Source organism: Podarcis erhardii (genome assembly GCF_964252035.2).
Source record: "Podarcis erhardii genome assembly, chromosome: 7".
In the NCBI taxonomy this organism is placed as follows: domain Eukaryota; kingdom Metazoa; phylum Chordata; class Lepidosauria; order Squamata; family Lacertidae; genus Podarcis; species Podarcis erhardii.
In genome coordinates this window covers 42,079,412-42,093,293 of record NC_138511.1, presented here as the reverse complement: position 1 = coordinate 42,093,293, position 13,882 = coordinate 42,079,412, and the positions used below count along the sequence as shown (strand labels likewise).

At 45.9% G+C, this 13,882-nt stretch overlaps 1 protein-coding gene across 1 annotated transcript; it reads right to left on the bottom strand.

Annotated features, from left to right (window-relative positions):
* Positions 1-2,012: 2,012 nt before the first annotated feature.
* On the bottom strand, positions 2,013-13,730 carry CHMP1A (charged multivesicular body protein 1A). Its single transcript, XM_081870540.1, has 8 exons — positions 13,609-13,730; positions 12,026-12,299; positions 10,056-10,075; positions 8,629-8,706; positions 7,627-7,773; positions 5,715-5,843; positions 4,053-4,240; positions 2,013-3,552 (listed from the first exon to the last, which is right to left on the bottom strand). The coding sequence occupies exons 2-8, from the start codon at positions 12,030-12,032 to the stop codon at positions 3,531-3,533; spliced, it is 591 nt and encodes a 196-aa protein (XP_081726666.1). The 5' UTR covers positions 12,033-12,299; positions 13,609-13,730; the 3' UTR covers positions 2,013-3,530.
* Positions 13,731-13,882: the final 152 nt, after the last annotated feature.

Sequence of the window (13,882 nt, the reverse complement as noted above, 5' to 3'; positions counted from 1 at the left end):
TACAACTGTGATTATTATTGCTATTTTTATTCCACTTTTCAGACAGTTGCCATTTCCCAAAGCAGACTAAAAAAAAAAAAAATGAGAGGAGAGTAGGGGAAAGGTAGATGAAAGGAATGTTATTTTAAAGCCAGAGAAATAAGCTGCATAAATAAGCTGGCATTTGTGGTCTGAAAACGGCCAGGCTGATCTCCCTTTGCTGGTGCTGGTCCTTGAATAGCAATTGCTAGCTCTTGTTCCTTTAGCAGATGACGGATGGGGCCAAAGCATCCTCTCTCCTTGCTTCTACAGTCCCAGAGTGACAGGCAATGGGAGCAGAGAGTGCGGAGGCCAGCTCCTTGCATCTGCTCATTCTCTGGCCAATGGATGGGGCCAGGTTGGTCTCTTATTTGCCCCAATTCTGAGCCACTGCTTTGACAATCTGACCAGGCAGTGCCCAAGAATGGGATGTGATCAGATACCAGCCTCACAAAGCCGCACAAGGCTGGCTTGGGGAGGGTGGTGTGAGTAGCCCCCTGCCCCAAGGAAAGTGTGCCCAGGCCCATCACCGCAGAAGGCCCCTACCCCCTTAAAACCTTTGCCGGAGCTAAAGCACATCTAAAGCTGGACTAAGCAAGAAGTTTCTTGGGGGAGGGAGCCCTCCTGTGGCAAACCTGTTTAATGCAGAACCACACAGAGTTTGAGGGAGCAATACAGAATTTACCAACCTTTTTGGACCAGGGGGAGGAACGCAACACCAGAAAGAACTGTTGGGAGCCATGCTGTGTTTCAGAAGCTGCAAGTTCAATTCCATGCCCTCACCTCGGACACAAATTCTCAGCCATAAGAGCTAGAACAGCAGTTGCTGCTCTTTCATCATGTTGCAGTTGGCATGGCCACCTATTGGCAGACATGTAAGCTGCCCTGTGGCAACAATTTTTTTACAAAATGAAGTAGGAAGCATTGGGCCTCCTGAGTAATTGAACATGGTAGGCAGACACTGTGGATAGGAATCAAACTTTGCTCTCGTTCAAAAGGAGCAGCTTTGGGGCCACAGCAGGGAAGGCAGGGATGGCGACAGGGCAGGAGACCTTCTGAGCACCTGGGGCTCTCAGGCAGTGCCTAATCTGGCTGACCGTTGCCACCGACCTTAGTTTTTGTAACCCTCCTTTCCTCTATGTATGATCCCCAAGGGCAGGATTATCCACTCATTGTCCCAGCTTGCTCCAAGAGTGAGGAAACCTATGTAAATCTAACTGCACCTACTGATTTCCAGAGATTGTTGGCATCTGCCAGCCTTGAGACTGAGAGACAATGGAGTGTACCTCTGGGGGTGAATTAAAATCACTGCATTAGCAGTACTGAAGTGACCTCCCTGGGGTGCAGGCCTGGCCAGTGCGTATGGAGGTACTGGGCTGCCCATAAGACCCCCCTCTCGGCCTCACTGATGTGGTCCAAAGGAAAGCAGAGCAATAACTTTGGCACCTGCTCGACTGCAGGAGTTGCCAAAAGGTGGTGTACAAGGCATCATCTAACCATCTTAGAGACTCCATTCCAGATTTGTGTAGGGTAGCCATTTCTTCCCTCAAAGACACCTTGCAAGGCAACAGAGTTCTCCTTCTCTTAGTTTGGGTACCTTCCCAGGTTGACAAATCTCATCTGCCTCACTTCCCTCTACAACACATGCAAAAACCACTTTCTTGATCATTGGACCCACTATTGATCTCATCCTCCCAATCCACTGGAGCCTGCCTTTGAATGCAGGGGAAGTTCCTAACTTACTGAGAGTTTGAGACTCATTGGATACCCTCGCCTGGTTTAGCTGCCCAGTTGAAGCCGTTCCCATGGCATGACCGCTGTTGCATGTTGACTGCTTCTAAGAGTCCCAGGTGAGAGCTGAGTGCAGAGTGGGGCCCAAAGGTAGACAAACTACCCCAAAAGGAGCATGATGTGTGTGCTCCCCCGGTGGTACTACCCCTCCCCTAAAACCCCATACACCCCTATTTCTGGAGAGTAATTTATTTAAAACAGTATTAAAGAAACAACAGCATTCGCTTTAATTTTTTTTTTTAACTAGAGGTGGAGGAAGGCAAAACAGAGCAGTGTTTTTCCCAAGAATGAGCTGGGAGGATGTGGCACTCTATAACCCCTTTCCAACAAGCCTTTCACAATGAAAACACGCCCTCTGTTCCCACCCCCCACCCCACAAAGTGCGGCTTAGAAGAACAGGAACAGCACAAGCATAAAGGCCAGGCCCTTCAGAGACAGAATGGTGGGAGGAGAGAGACCTCATTTTAAATACCAGCAGCAAAGTGGAACAGCGTGGTTTCTTACAGGAGAGGTGAGCTCTAAGACCAAAGAGGTTCTTGCTCTCTTGACATCAGCTCTGGTAGAAAGGTCAAAGCAACACCATTGAAGACAAGAACCTAATCCTGTTAAGCCCTACCGTTTCCACCCAGAGTATTAGGAGGTCCCAAGTCTTTTTGAAAGGGGGGGGGAGAGAGTGAGAGCGCAGGGGGAAGAGCTGCTCTGGACCCAAGAGGCAAACTTCTCCAATATGACAAATCAGGGATAAGGACCCAAGCATCTCTGTACATGAGGGTTCGCCTTCCAGAAGTTTGAGGAAAGGTACATGCTGGACAAGGATGAACTGAAATGCAGAACATGAGCAAAGAGTTTCTTAGGAGGGCCAGCAGAAGAATCAGAGGGTGCAGAATCACCAAATGAATCTATCTCTGTGTGTGTGTAATGGAGGGAGAGAATAAAGGAACATTAGTTTCAAAGGTCACTTAATGGTGTGTAAATCCAAAATGGTGTGTAAACAGACAGGCGGGGGAGGGGAGAAAGGTACACATCCATTCTCTCGACAAGCTCACTTTGTAGCACAATTCCAATTTCCACAAGTCATCCCCTAAAACAAGCCTTCCCTGACTTAGTGCTCTCTAGATGCTTTTGACCACAACTCCCATCAGCTGTAGAAGCTGGGGTTTATGGGAGTTGTAGTCCAAAGATCTGGAGGGCAGGTCAGGGAGGCTGCCCTAAGCCAAGGAAATGACTGATATTAGGAGAAACAAACAGCACACCTGCCTCCACACACTAGACACAGGTTCCAGATATAAAGGTTTTAAGTCTTGCAAGTGCTCTGCCTGAATCATTTCTAAGAGCTATATGCTCCTGTTCCTTTCATCCAGTGACTTTCAGGCACAAGAGGATGAGGGGAAGTGTGGGCTGAAAAAAGAAGTTGGTGGGGGGGGGTTGGGGGGGAGGAGAACCATACCAATAAATTTGCCTCCCAATCACGCCATCCCAGCCAAGCCTAGGCAAGTTCATGCACAGGTGCTTGCTGCTGCCACTATCTTTAGAGAGTAAATTGCCATCACCATGAGAGGATTTAAAGTCCATTGCTGAACACAGCAGGCCTGGAGGAGTCGAGGGACCAGTCTTCCTTCCAATCACCATAGGACGGGGTGGCCAGGGGCCTCCCGCAGGAAGTCCACAAATCATAGTTGAACAAGGCAGAAGCAACAGTCCATTAAGGGGAGTAGAGAGGGTTAATTCCGCAGGGCAGCCAACCTGGACAGGAACACGGGAGAAATAGAAAATGAAAAAAGAAGGCTTTTTTTAAGGTACAGAAAAGAGCTGGCTTTTTAGTTTTGACCATGGGGAATTGCAAAAATGTATTACAGCTCTTGTTCAGTGTTGCCTTCTTTCCCCTCCTGCCACATCAGAGAAGATTCTGCAGCCACGGAGCATGTTTGTCAGGCTATTTCTAGAGACTGTTCCTTAGGGTTGTTTGCCCTTAAGCTTTCTTTCTTTCTTTAAATTTGCATTAAAAATTAATTTTATAAAGCTTTTAAAAAATACTTTTGAAAACCTCTTGGCTCCCCAAAACCAGCTGATACCATGGATGGGTGGTGCTGTTTTGGGGAGAGAAGAGTGATGCTACTTACTACCAGGATATGGCAACCTATAGATATTTTTAAAGCTGCCAGGCCCGGGTCTCTGTTGTTGGCAGAGAAGCAGGAATTTGAATCCTATGAAATGATTATGGGCATGTTTGGGTGGCAACGAACCTTCGCGATAGCTGGTCCTCCTGGGAACGCACAGAGCTCTCTCCCACCGCCGAGGCCCCCTCAGGCAGCTGGTTCAGCTGATCCATGACTTCCAGGCCATTCTCCTCAGCAATTTGTACTATCAGACTGTCAACTTGCTCCTGGGGTGTGGTCAGTGTAGTGGCTGAGCTCATGGAGTCTTCCATCACCTGTGGGGACCACAAAACAGATCCTTAGCAAGGAGGGAGGAAACAGAACACAAGAATATGTCCCCAAAGCTACAGAAGCAAATGGGTGCAGTCCCAACAAACAGGCCTGCTTCTCAGTGGCAATTATTCCTCCTGCTGTCCCACACACGTGTCCAGCACAAAACATCCCCTTCTTCCAGATCTCCCTGCAGCAGGAAGGTGCTACTGCTGTCCCCCACTGATGAACATCTGGTGGTGGCTCAGATGTTCATTGCTCAACATTGGAAGTAATGTATAACGACAGAGGCATGGTTCAACATTGTCTGGGAGATAGTCCTGTCTGAACATCTTACACAACACACACAAGTGGCAAGAAGTGAAGTGAAGAAAGATCAGTTTGAAAAATTGTGGTTCTTATTTTTTCCTCTTTAACAATAAGGACTTAAAATTCTCAGGCCCTCCCAATATCTACACATCGCTTTGGAGGAGTTCTGCTGATGCCTAGTTATCACACAAAACTGTTAACGACTCTTTCAAGATAATTTAATTATTTGCTGTGAGCTAGTCGGTACTAAGTATTCTATAATCTGTGTCTGCAGCTGGATTCCATGATGTTTACTTGAAGTTTCTCTATTTTGTTTTCTCGAGAACAATAAAAATTACTTATGAATAAAAAAGGGAAGGTGCTACTGCCATCCACCAATAAGCCCAGCAATCTTTTCCTTTTCCCCTTGCAGTTTGGGGACAGAAAATGAAGGGGACTCTCTCCCCATTCCTACTGGAATCCGTAGAAGGGCGACAGCAGTAGCAAGGCCCAACATGTACCTTCCACAAGAAGCTTGCATTGAGAGCAGGGGAAACACACACACACACACACACACACACACACACACAATATCACTTCCTCTACACAGGCAGGGAAGAGTTGTGCACAACCAAACAGTGGGCTAGCAGACCCAACACACAGCATACATGAAAAGGGCTGTTCATTTACATTCTGCGCCTTCCTCCTGCCCTAGCCCATATCCAAGGGCCATAGCTCATCAGTAAAACATCTGATTTGCATGTAGAAGGGCCCAGGTTCAATCCCAAACATCTCCAGGTAGGGCTGGGAGAGACACCCTGTCTGAAACCCCTGGAGAGCTGCTGCTAGTCAGTGTAGACAATACTGAGATAGATGGACCAGTGGTCTGACTCGGTATAAGGCAGCTTCCTACATTCCAAACTCCAGACCAGAGCATACATACTGCTAAAAAAAAGTGTGCTTTACACACTTCCTACAGCAGCAGCAGAAGTCTGAACTTCAACGGAACTTCACCATATCTGGCAGTGAGGGGGTAGATGGAAGGAGGAGGAGTCATAGGCAAACAGGGGGGGGGGGATGGGGACAGAACAGGTTTACTGGAATAAGGAGTTTTAAGGTGTCTTGCATCCCACCACCCATAGCATTACAGCACATATGCCTTGTTCTCCCTGGACAGCAAACAGCCCTTACCGAAGTGTGAACATCCAAGTTCTGGACCTGCTGCTCAAACTTGTCCATCACAGCGGAGACCTTCTGCAAGTCCATAGAGCTGAGCGCTTTGTCCAAGGCCTTCGTCACCTGGGCCATGTTCTTAGTCACCTGCAGTAGAGAGTCAGAAAATGTCTCATACATTAAGTAAGCAGAAGCCCATCAGGGAATTGCCCAGAGAGCTGGAGCCAGGACATGAAGAGGACTTAAATAAAGTGTGGGAAACTGAATCTGGTCCACAAGATGCATTCTCCCCTTCCCCCATCCCATGAGCCAAATTTGACATGTGGGCTGTCAATCACCTGGCATCACAATGACACCAGGTGCCGTTTCTGCCTGCACAGTTTAAAATCAAACTGCGCAGGCCAGTGCACCGCCCTGTATTTTGCAAGTGTCATCAACCAGCTGATCAGCCTTTGCAAAACGTGGTACAGAGGACTGCTCAGCAGTGCCTGCAAACCTGCTTTCATTTCAGCTGCACTGCCTCTTTACCTGCTCCAGAGCAGATGGGCATTTCTTGGCGGAAGTGACCTCCATTAGCCAAATGGGCAGGGCTGGTAGGTCTAATTAGGTTCACAAGCTGGAGGTTCTCCACCACTGATTTAAGAGTTATGTCCCTCAGAGCAACAACGACAGGAAAGGCCAGGGGGCAGAAAGTGTCAAATGAGCAGGGAATGAGGGTTTCAGAAGCACAAGTCACAACCAAGGTGGTCCTCAGCTGATAGACCTCAACGGCCATTTCATCATTTTCAGTCTTGGAAGCCCAGACTCAAGGTCTAAAAGTCAAGAGGGGCCAGGATTGAGATGCTGGGGGCAATAGAGAGCAGCAGAGAAAAAATGGGTGGAGTGGAAAGGGGTAGAGTGGGTAAGAGGCCCCAAAGTAGCCCATAGGGCTCCAATGGAGCAAACCAGACTAGCCAGTTCTGCTCACATACCAATATGGGATAAGGAAGAGTCAGCAACCCAGGGGTCAAATGAGCATGTTTGCCGATAACAACATACTTAACATTATGGATTAAATTGCAGATTGGATCTCGGGCAGTAGGGCTGGAAAAGGACTCTTCCAGAGATCTTAGAAATCTGTTGCTAACCAAGACAGACAACACCTGGCTGGATGGGTGGCTGTCGGTCCAACTGTAGCTCAGTTTTCATGTAATGGTACACCCTAGCCTGAAATAATAAATTACTCTGCGTGCTGCTCAGTCATCCTGCCCGGCTCCTTCCCTGTGCCCCCTTTACAGAACCATGGAGCAGCTGGCTTAGTGTTACATGCTAAGCGGTGCTGGTGATTTGTTTCTTGCCAGATAAATCACATGTGGAAGCTGAGGTTTGCTCATGGCTTACCAGTCATGGTGTGTTTGGAGAGAAACAAGACACAAGCACTGGCTTGAACATTAAACCACACAGCAGCCAGCTCAATGTTGTTTCTTGCTAGGGAGGAGTGAAGCAGGTGCGACTGAGAGAGCGCATCAGTCTGTTGCTCGTTCCCAGTAAGCCATAGTTTGTTATTGACGAATGGTGAAGTGTGGACTTTTTCAGATGGACTGGAGTGGGGGAAGGTTATGGAAATATGAGAAACTGGCATGGGCACCACCACAAAATGGCTGTGATTTATATCATCTCGATGTAAATCAACCCACCTTGCCCAGCAATGCCTATGGTAAAAAATGTGATATTTAAGAAAGCAATGAGAAGGGCAGGAGACCTTGGTGAGCACAAAGTAGGGGATTTTCACTGGGTGTCATGAAACTGTACACCATGTTGGTAAACATTATGTACAAACATGGCCAATGTGAAAGGCAAGTCCTTGTAGCCTTAAGCAGCAGGGAAGAGGAAGCATCTACCAGGATAGACTGTGGATACTCAACACCGGTGCCAAAGTACATCTTCTTACCCCCTTCATAGTCACTGCCGTCTGGACCTTAGAGGCCACCGCATCCACTCGGGAAGCCATACGGAGCCAGTTCAAGCCTTCGTTCTTCTTCCGAATGGCATTCTCCGCATAGACACGGGCACATTCCACATTCTTCTGTTGAAGGGCCTGGAGCAGAAGAAAAATGGGGAGATGCTCAGGGTGAATTCACCAGAATCAGAGCACTTGCATGGGGCTCTAAATGTGCTGCCAATCAGCCAGAAAACCTTTCAAGCCAGCTGCATGTTTACCTGCCCCACACCTGACAACATATATGCATGGCTTGGCCAAAACAAGAAGGTGACCTTCAAACAGTGTCTCCCAACATCAAGAATTCTATACATGGCGCAGAATTGCTAGGCCCACCTTTTCCCTAAATAAGGACTGCTCCATGCCTCTCCATTTTTAGTGGTGCAACAATGTAGTGCCCACAATGTAGAAAGGTCCTTACTTACAATCTGCACTAGACAAAGAAATCAGGAGTGAAGGAAGAAACAAGAAAATGGACAAACATGTTCAGGAATGGAGCTACTAAAGACAGATACAGACAAGTAGATCAGTTATGGAGGAAGGTGAGGCTCTGCCAGAAATGGAACGCAGCAAAACACAGAGAGGATGCGCATAGGAAGGAGAAACTAAGGGAGCCAAAACTTTGCACTGAGCAGAAAGACACAGGAAACACAGAGCCTTAAAACAAAAACAATTAAAACAAGGATACAGAATCTGTTGCACTCCAGATGTTGTTGGACCCAACTCCCATCATCCTAAACCACTGGCCATACTGACTGGGGCTGATAAGAGTTAGAATTGAACAAGATCTGGAGGGGCACTGGTTCCTGATGTTCAAATGGGGAGCCACAGTGTGTAAGCAAAGAGGCTTAGAGAGAGCAGCAATGTTGCTATCGGAGTTCCTGATTGGAGAAGCAGTCAGCCTTCCAGGTACATCTGGCAGTTACTCTCTTCACCAGCATTTGTTTCTATTACCTTCTTGACTTTGGCTTGCTCGGTTTTGGAGTCCTTTTCTGCCTTCTTGGCAAGCTTCTCCAGCTGCTTGGCTGTAAACTAGAGAGAATGATATACACAGTAGGTAGGTAGGCAGGCAGAAAAACATCTCCAGAGGAGGAGATATCCACAGGGAAGAACTTGCTATTTGTACATTTCTAGTCACCATATCTCAAAAAGTATGTGCAAGACCTCAAAAGGTGAAGAAAAGACAAGCCATATGTGGCTAAAGTAACTCCCCTATGATGAAAGGTTATAATATTTGGGGTGTTCTAGTTTACCAAAAAAAAAAAAAAAAAAAGAAGGAAAGGGATGTAGGGAAAATATAGCAAAGGCTTGTAAAATTATGTATGTAAGAGGTGGGAAAAGAAGATCATGTTTTTCTTCTCTTCCTCTCATAATACTAGACCCAGGGTCATCCAAAGAATCTAAAAAGTGGAAAATTTAAAGCAGATGAAAGGGGGGGAATATTCACACATCACACAGTTCATCTATAGAACTGGCTACCACAAGAGATTGTACTGGCCACCAACTTGGATGACTTTAAAAGATGATTTGACAAATCCATGGAGAAACGGATAACAATGGCTACTAGTCATGAGGGTTATATCACTTCCAGTAAATAACTATTACTGGGGATCATGAGCATGAGAGTGTCATTGTGTTCGTGTCCTACTTAGGGGCTTCTCGGAGGCATCTGGTTGGCTGCTGTGTGACAGGCATCTGGTCTGGTCCAGGAGGGCTCTTGTACAGAAACAAGAGGTAGAAATGGCCATTGTCTCCCTACTTTAGACCAATACATCCTGAGTAATTTTTAAGTTGTGCGCATATTCAGAGTCTACAAAGAAGCAATACCAAGGGGTTGGCATACTGTAGAGTATCAATAAATTTTACAGGACAGAATAGAAGCCACCTGCACTGAATGCACCATGGAGAGCTGTGGGAAAAGCTAGTCTGAGTCAGTGAAACTTCCCACTACTTAAGAGTGGTCCCCAGGAGCTGCCCATCCCAGAGTCTCATACACAACTACAAACTAATAACCTGCCATTCCAGAAAGTAGATGCTTTCTCTGTCCAAAGAAGACAATACTTCCAGACAGAAACCTAGGTGCTACCTACATAAGTTCATCATGAAAAAGTGCATTTTTAAATGGTGATTTAAAAAATAATAATAATGCACATACAGCTGTCTTGAGGATTGTTACCCTCCTTGCAGACCATCCATTTGAAAGGCAGGGTACTAATCTTCAAAATAATTAATTTCTCTCTCAATAATTCAGCATTTGCACAGTGTACAGTATATTTTTTAAAAAGAAATTTACATCCTTTTCTATACTTTGCTGCAGAATAGTTAATAGTGAAGCCCTAGCTGGCAACAAGAAACAGCATTTCATAGTGTCCAGCACTCACCTTTAACTGGAAGAGTGTATCTGTGAAGAGAAATATAACAATAGTTGGGTTTCAGAAAAAAGATCTCAGAATGAAGGGTACTGGCTGAAATTTCCACCAACCCAAGCATTCCTTCTAGCCCAAAGAGGTCCAAACTGGGTACATTAAATACACCCTTCCCATAGAGCAACAAAAATCCTTTGTGCTAAGCACCTTGTGTCTAGCAACTTTACATGAGGAATATGAAATACATTCATCTCTATACAATGAACTAGCTCCTACATTTTTTACATTTGCTGCTAAAAATCATTCTATTTTTCCAGTCCCCCAGTTTCACAGGAGGAATCGTTGCACCTTGGAGCCCAACTTCTTGACCTGTCATGCATTTATAGCCTATATACTAATCATGTGACAATATACTAGTAAGCCAGTCTTTCAAAGTACCACATCACTTTCTCTCTCCAGAATTCAACACTCAACTTTAACCAAGGCAATCATTTTCCTTTGTACTCTGGCCTCTCAAGCTGCCTGGAGGATAACTGCTAGCTGGAGACTCCTGTTCTACCTCTGTGGTGAGGGGAAATCGATCAAACACCAGGCCACCCAGGTAACTGGCTCATACACTGTGTCACCTGTCTGGCATCCAGGAACAGGAAGTGGCATACAAGAAATGAGGAAAATACGTTACTGCTTGTTAAAGGATCCCCTTTTGAAGACTCTAAACATACAGTCTTATTTGGCTCGCAGAAATGATTCTCTTGAAAGGACTGCCAGCCAGATGAGTGGCTAGAACAACCCAGTCAGGTGGGCAGGGTACATATAATAAAAATATTATTAAAATTATTATTATGGAAAAATCAGTTTCTGGCCAATGCAAACATGCCTCTCACAGGCATACATTTCTGTCCACAGGGCTCCATCCCTAGGGCATATCATAATACCAATAGATATTTTCTAGTATGGGTTAGAAAACCACTGCCTGACCCCCTGCCCTTAGGCAGGAACCTCTGTGCCACATATTTAAAACAAACCACACAATCCAGATTACCTAGTCATTTGTGAGTGAAGTGCAGGAGTAATGAAAGTGGGCTATATCAAAGATCAAAGCCAAACATCTGACTCTGTCTCCCACAAAATCACAAGGCATATCCAATACACTATTTAGTCCAACCCTGTGACATACGACAAGGTGGTCAGACTTGACAACCTATGCAATCCATGAATTGTACTAAGTTGTACTAAATGACTAAAATTAAGTTAGCCTAAACACACTCTGCAGGCAAAACAAACACCCCAGACATTTAATCAGAACAATTTGATGGGGAAGGGGAAGCATTCCTTCAAAATGCCAAACACAGCAGATAGATTTTTGCCTGCGTGTCAAGTAGCCAACTTGCCTTTAGTTGAAGGAAGAAGAAGAAAAATAAACTCCCCTCCCCTCCTCCTCCTCCTTGACTGCCTTGTCTTGGGGGGCAATAAGGTTGCCAGCTTCCTTTTCTAGGAAGGCACTTGTGCCAGAAACTGAACAGGTGAACCTTTGCCTGACAAATGTGCATGAGGCAGGAGCCTGGGGGCGGAGGGGAGAGAAAAAGTCAACAACTCTAACAGGCAGGCAGGAAGGCAGCCTGGAGAGATATCCCCAACCCAGATCCATTCTAAACAACTCGAGAGAATTTACCTCCAGCTCACATGCACAAGGGGTGTGTGCTTATATGTATAAATATATATGCATATAAACACACACACACTTACTTTATGGGAGTGAAGGCAGGGGGTTGGGTATGAGAATGCTAAAGTCGTGTCTTGATGGCTTCATTGTTATACACTTCCCCACCCCCAGGAACCCCACCCCGCTTTCACCTTCCCAGTTATCCCCACTACGTTGTAGGAAAGGCTCCAGTCCCAAAGTCCCCACAGCCTGGATCAGGGTTGAATGTGAAGTCGCTCCATCCCCCACCCACCCGAGGAAGAAGGGGAAAGAGCTGCCTTACCGTCCATTCTGAATTGAGTCCTCTGTCTACTCCCCTGACCAAAACTTCCGGGCTCCCTCCTCGCCCACTTCCGGGTTCTCTCCCCAGCCTCTTCCGCGTCGCCTCGAACGCGATCTCAGCCACGCCTCGCGAGACGACCGTCTATCATGACCGCCATCATCTTTCTCACCGCGCCGCAGTCTCGCTCACCGGATCCGTGCCGGCGCATGCGTAGACTTTACAAAAATTCACTCGTGGGCACGACCTGCATGACAAGGCTCGTAGGTGGCGGTTCCTATGGCAACGAGGGAGAAAGAAAACGAAGATGATGAGATGCGGGGGAAAGCGCTTGTGCACAGCTTGGGAGTAATTTAAGCACGAAGCAGATATAAATCTTATTTGCATATCGATTTTTTTTTTTAACATATTGCTGTTGTTATTGTTGAGTATTATTTGACGGTGATGATGATTCCCATCATCATCAAGTATTTAGGGCTGTATATAGAATAATTAGGATAAAAATAGTGTATTTAGGGCTGGACAAAAAATAGACTGGTTCCTACTCCAGAATGGCTTTCAAACTAACAAATATTTGACACATACAAAAGGAAGAGACAATGAAGGGGAGAAGAAAGAAAGCGAATTCAGTGTTCAGGCACCATTGCTTTCCAAATAAATAGACCTTGGCCATGGATAGAGCCAGTTCATAGCACGGCAACATGCACATTGTGCTTGGACTGCCTCTTGAAAATGTTTCTGCTGGTTGTATGACACTAACTGCAGCATAACTTTGGAGCATAAGTGAGCGGCAGCAAAATTATCCCCATTCTACTGACTGGTGAAGATGAGGTTGTGTTGTCTAGAGCACTGGTCTTCAACAGGTGAGGTTGGGTGGGTTCCTCTACTGTGTGACAGCTTGACCCAAACTGCAGGGCTGTCTGCCACCATGCAAATTTACAACTACTACTATTAAAATTTAAAGACCATCTTTCTTTTTAAGAAGAATATGGCCAACTTTCTCTTGGAGGAAGGATATTTATAAACTGGTACATTTCCAGAGAAGGAGATAAAGATGGTGAGGTGTCTGGAGAACCAGTCTGATGAGAAAAGGTTGAGTTAGTTATGTTTAACTTGGAGAAGAGACGGTTAAGAGGCAATATGCAGAGGCCATCTTCAAATTTTTGAAGGGCTAGCACAGGGGTCAGCAAACCTTTTCAGCAGGGGGCTGGTCCACTGTCCTTCAGACCTTGTGGGGGGGGGCGGACTATATTTTTGTTGGGGGGGGTGAACGAACTCCTATGCCCCACAAATACACCAGAGATGCATTTTAAATAAAAGGACACATTCTACTCATGTAAAAACACGCTGATTCCTGGACCGTCTGCGGGCCGGATTGAGAAGGTGATTGGACCTTAGTTTGCCTACCCATGGGCTAGCACATAGATGATGGAGCATCTTTGTTTTCCATCACTGTAGCTAAATATTAGAAAAAGTTTCTTGGCAGAATGACCTGTTGATGGTACAAACAGTTTTGGAGGGTTCTTCAGGGTCACCCACAATGGGAAAATAGGGGAGCTCCCTTACTCTGTCCCAATAGCACTTACCTATCATCACGAAGAATCTTGCAACATCCAAACCATCCTAGTGCAAATTCCAAAAAAGTCAGAGCACTTTAGAAAAGTTAGAGCCAGTGTAGTGCAGTGAAGGGGATTTAGGTTTTGCCTACCATGATGAGAGTGGCTCAATATCTATTACTCTTCACTCTAACTTCTCCTGAGATGGTTTTGTCTGAGGATGTAAGGGGAAAAAATCATTTGAATATGGTGAGAAGGATATAATAAATATAAAATGGTGGTGGGAGAAAACATGCCAAACATT

What these genes read in the sequence shown, in the direction of transcription:
- CHMP1A (XM_081870540.1), bottom strand. An exon ending in ATACACTCTTCCAGTTAAAG is followed by an intron (nt 8,707 to 10,055) that starts GTGAGTGCTGGA and finishes CATTCTCTCTAG; the next exon opens with TTTACAGCCAAGCAGCTGGA. An exon ending in GAGGACCAGCTATCGCGAAG is followed by an intron (nt 3,553 to 4,052) that starts GTTCGTTGCCAC and finishes GTTCCTGTCCAG; the next exon opens with GTTGGCTGCCCTGCGGAATT.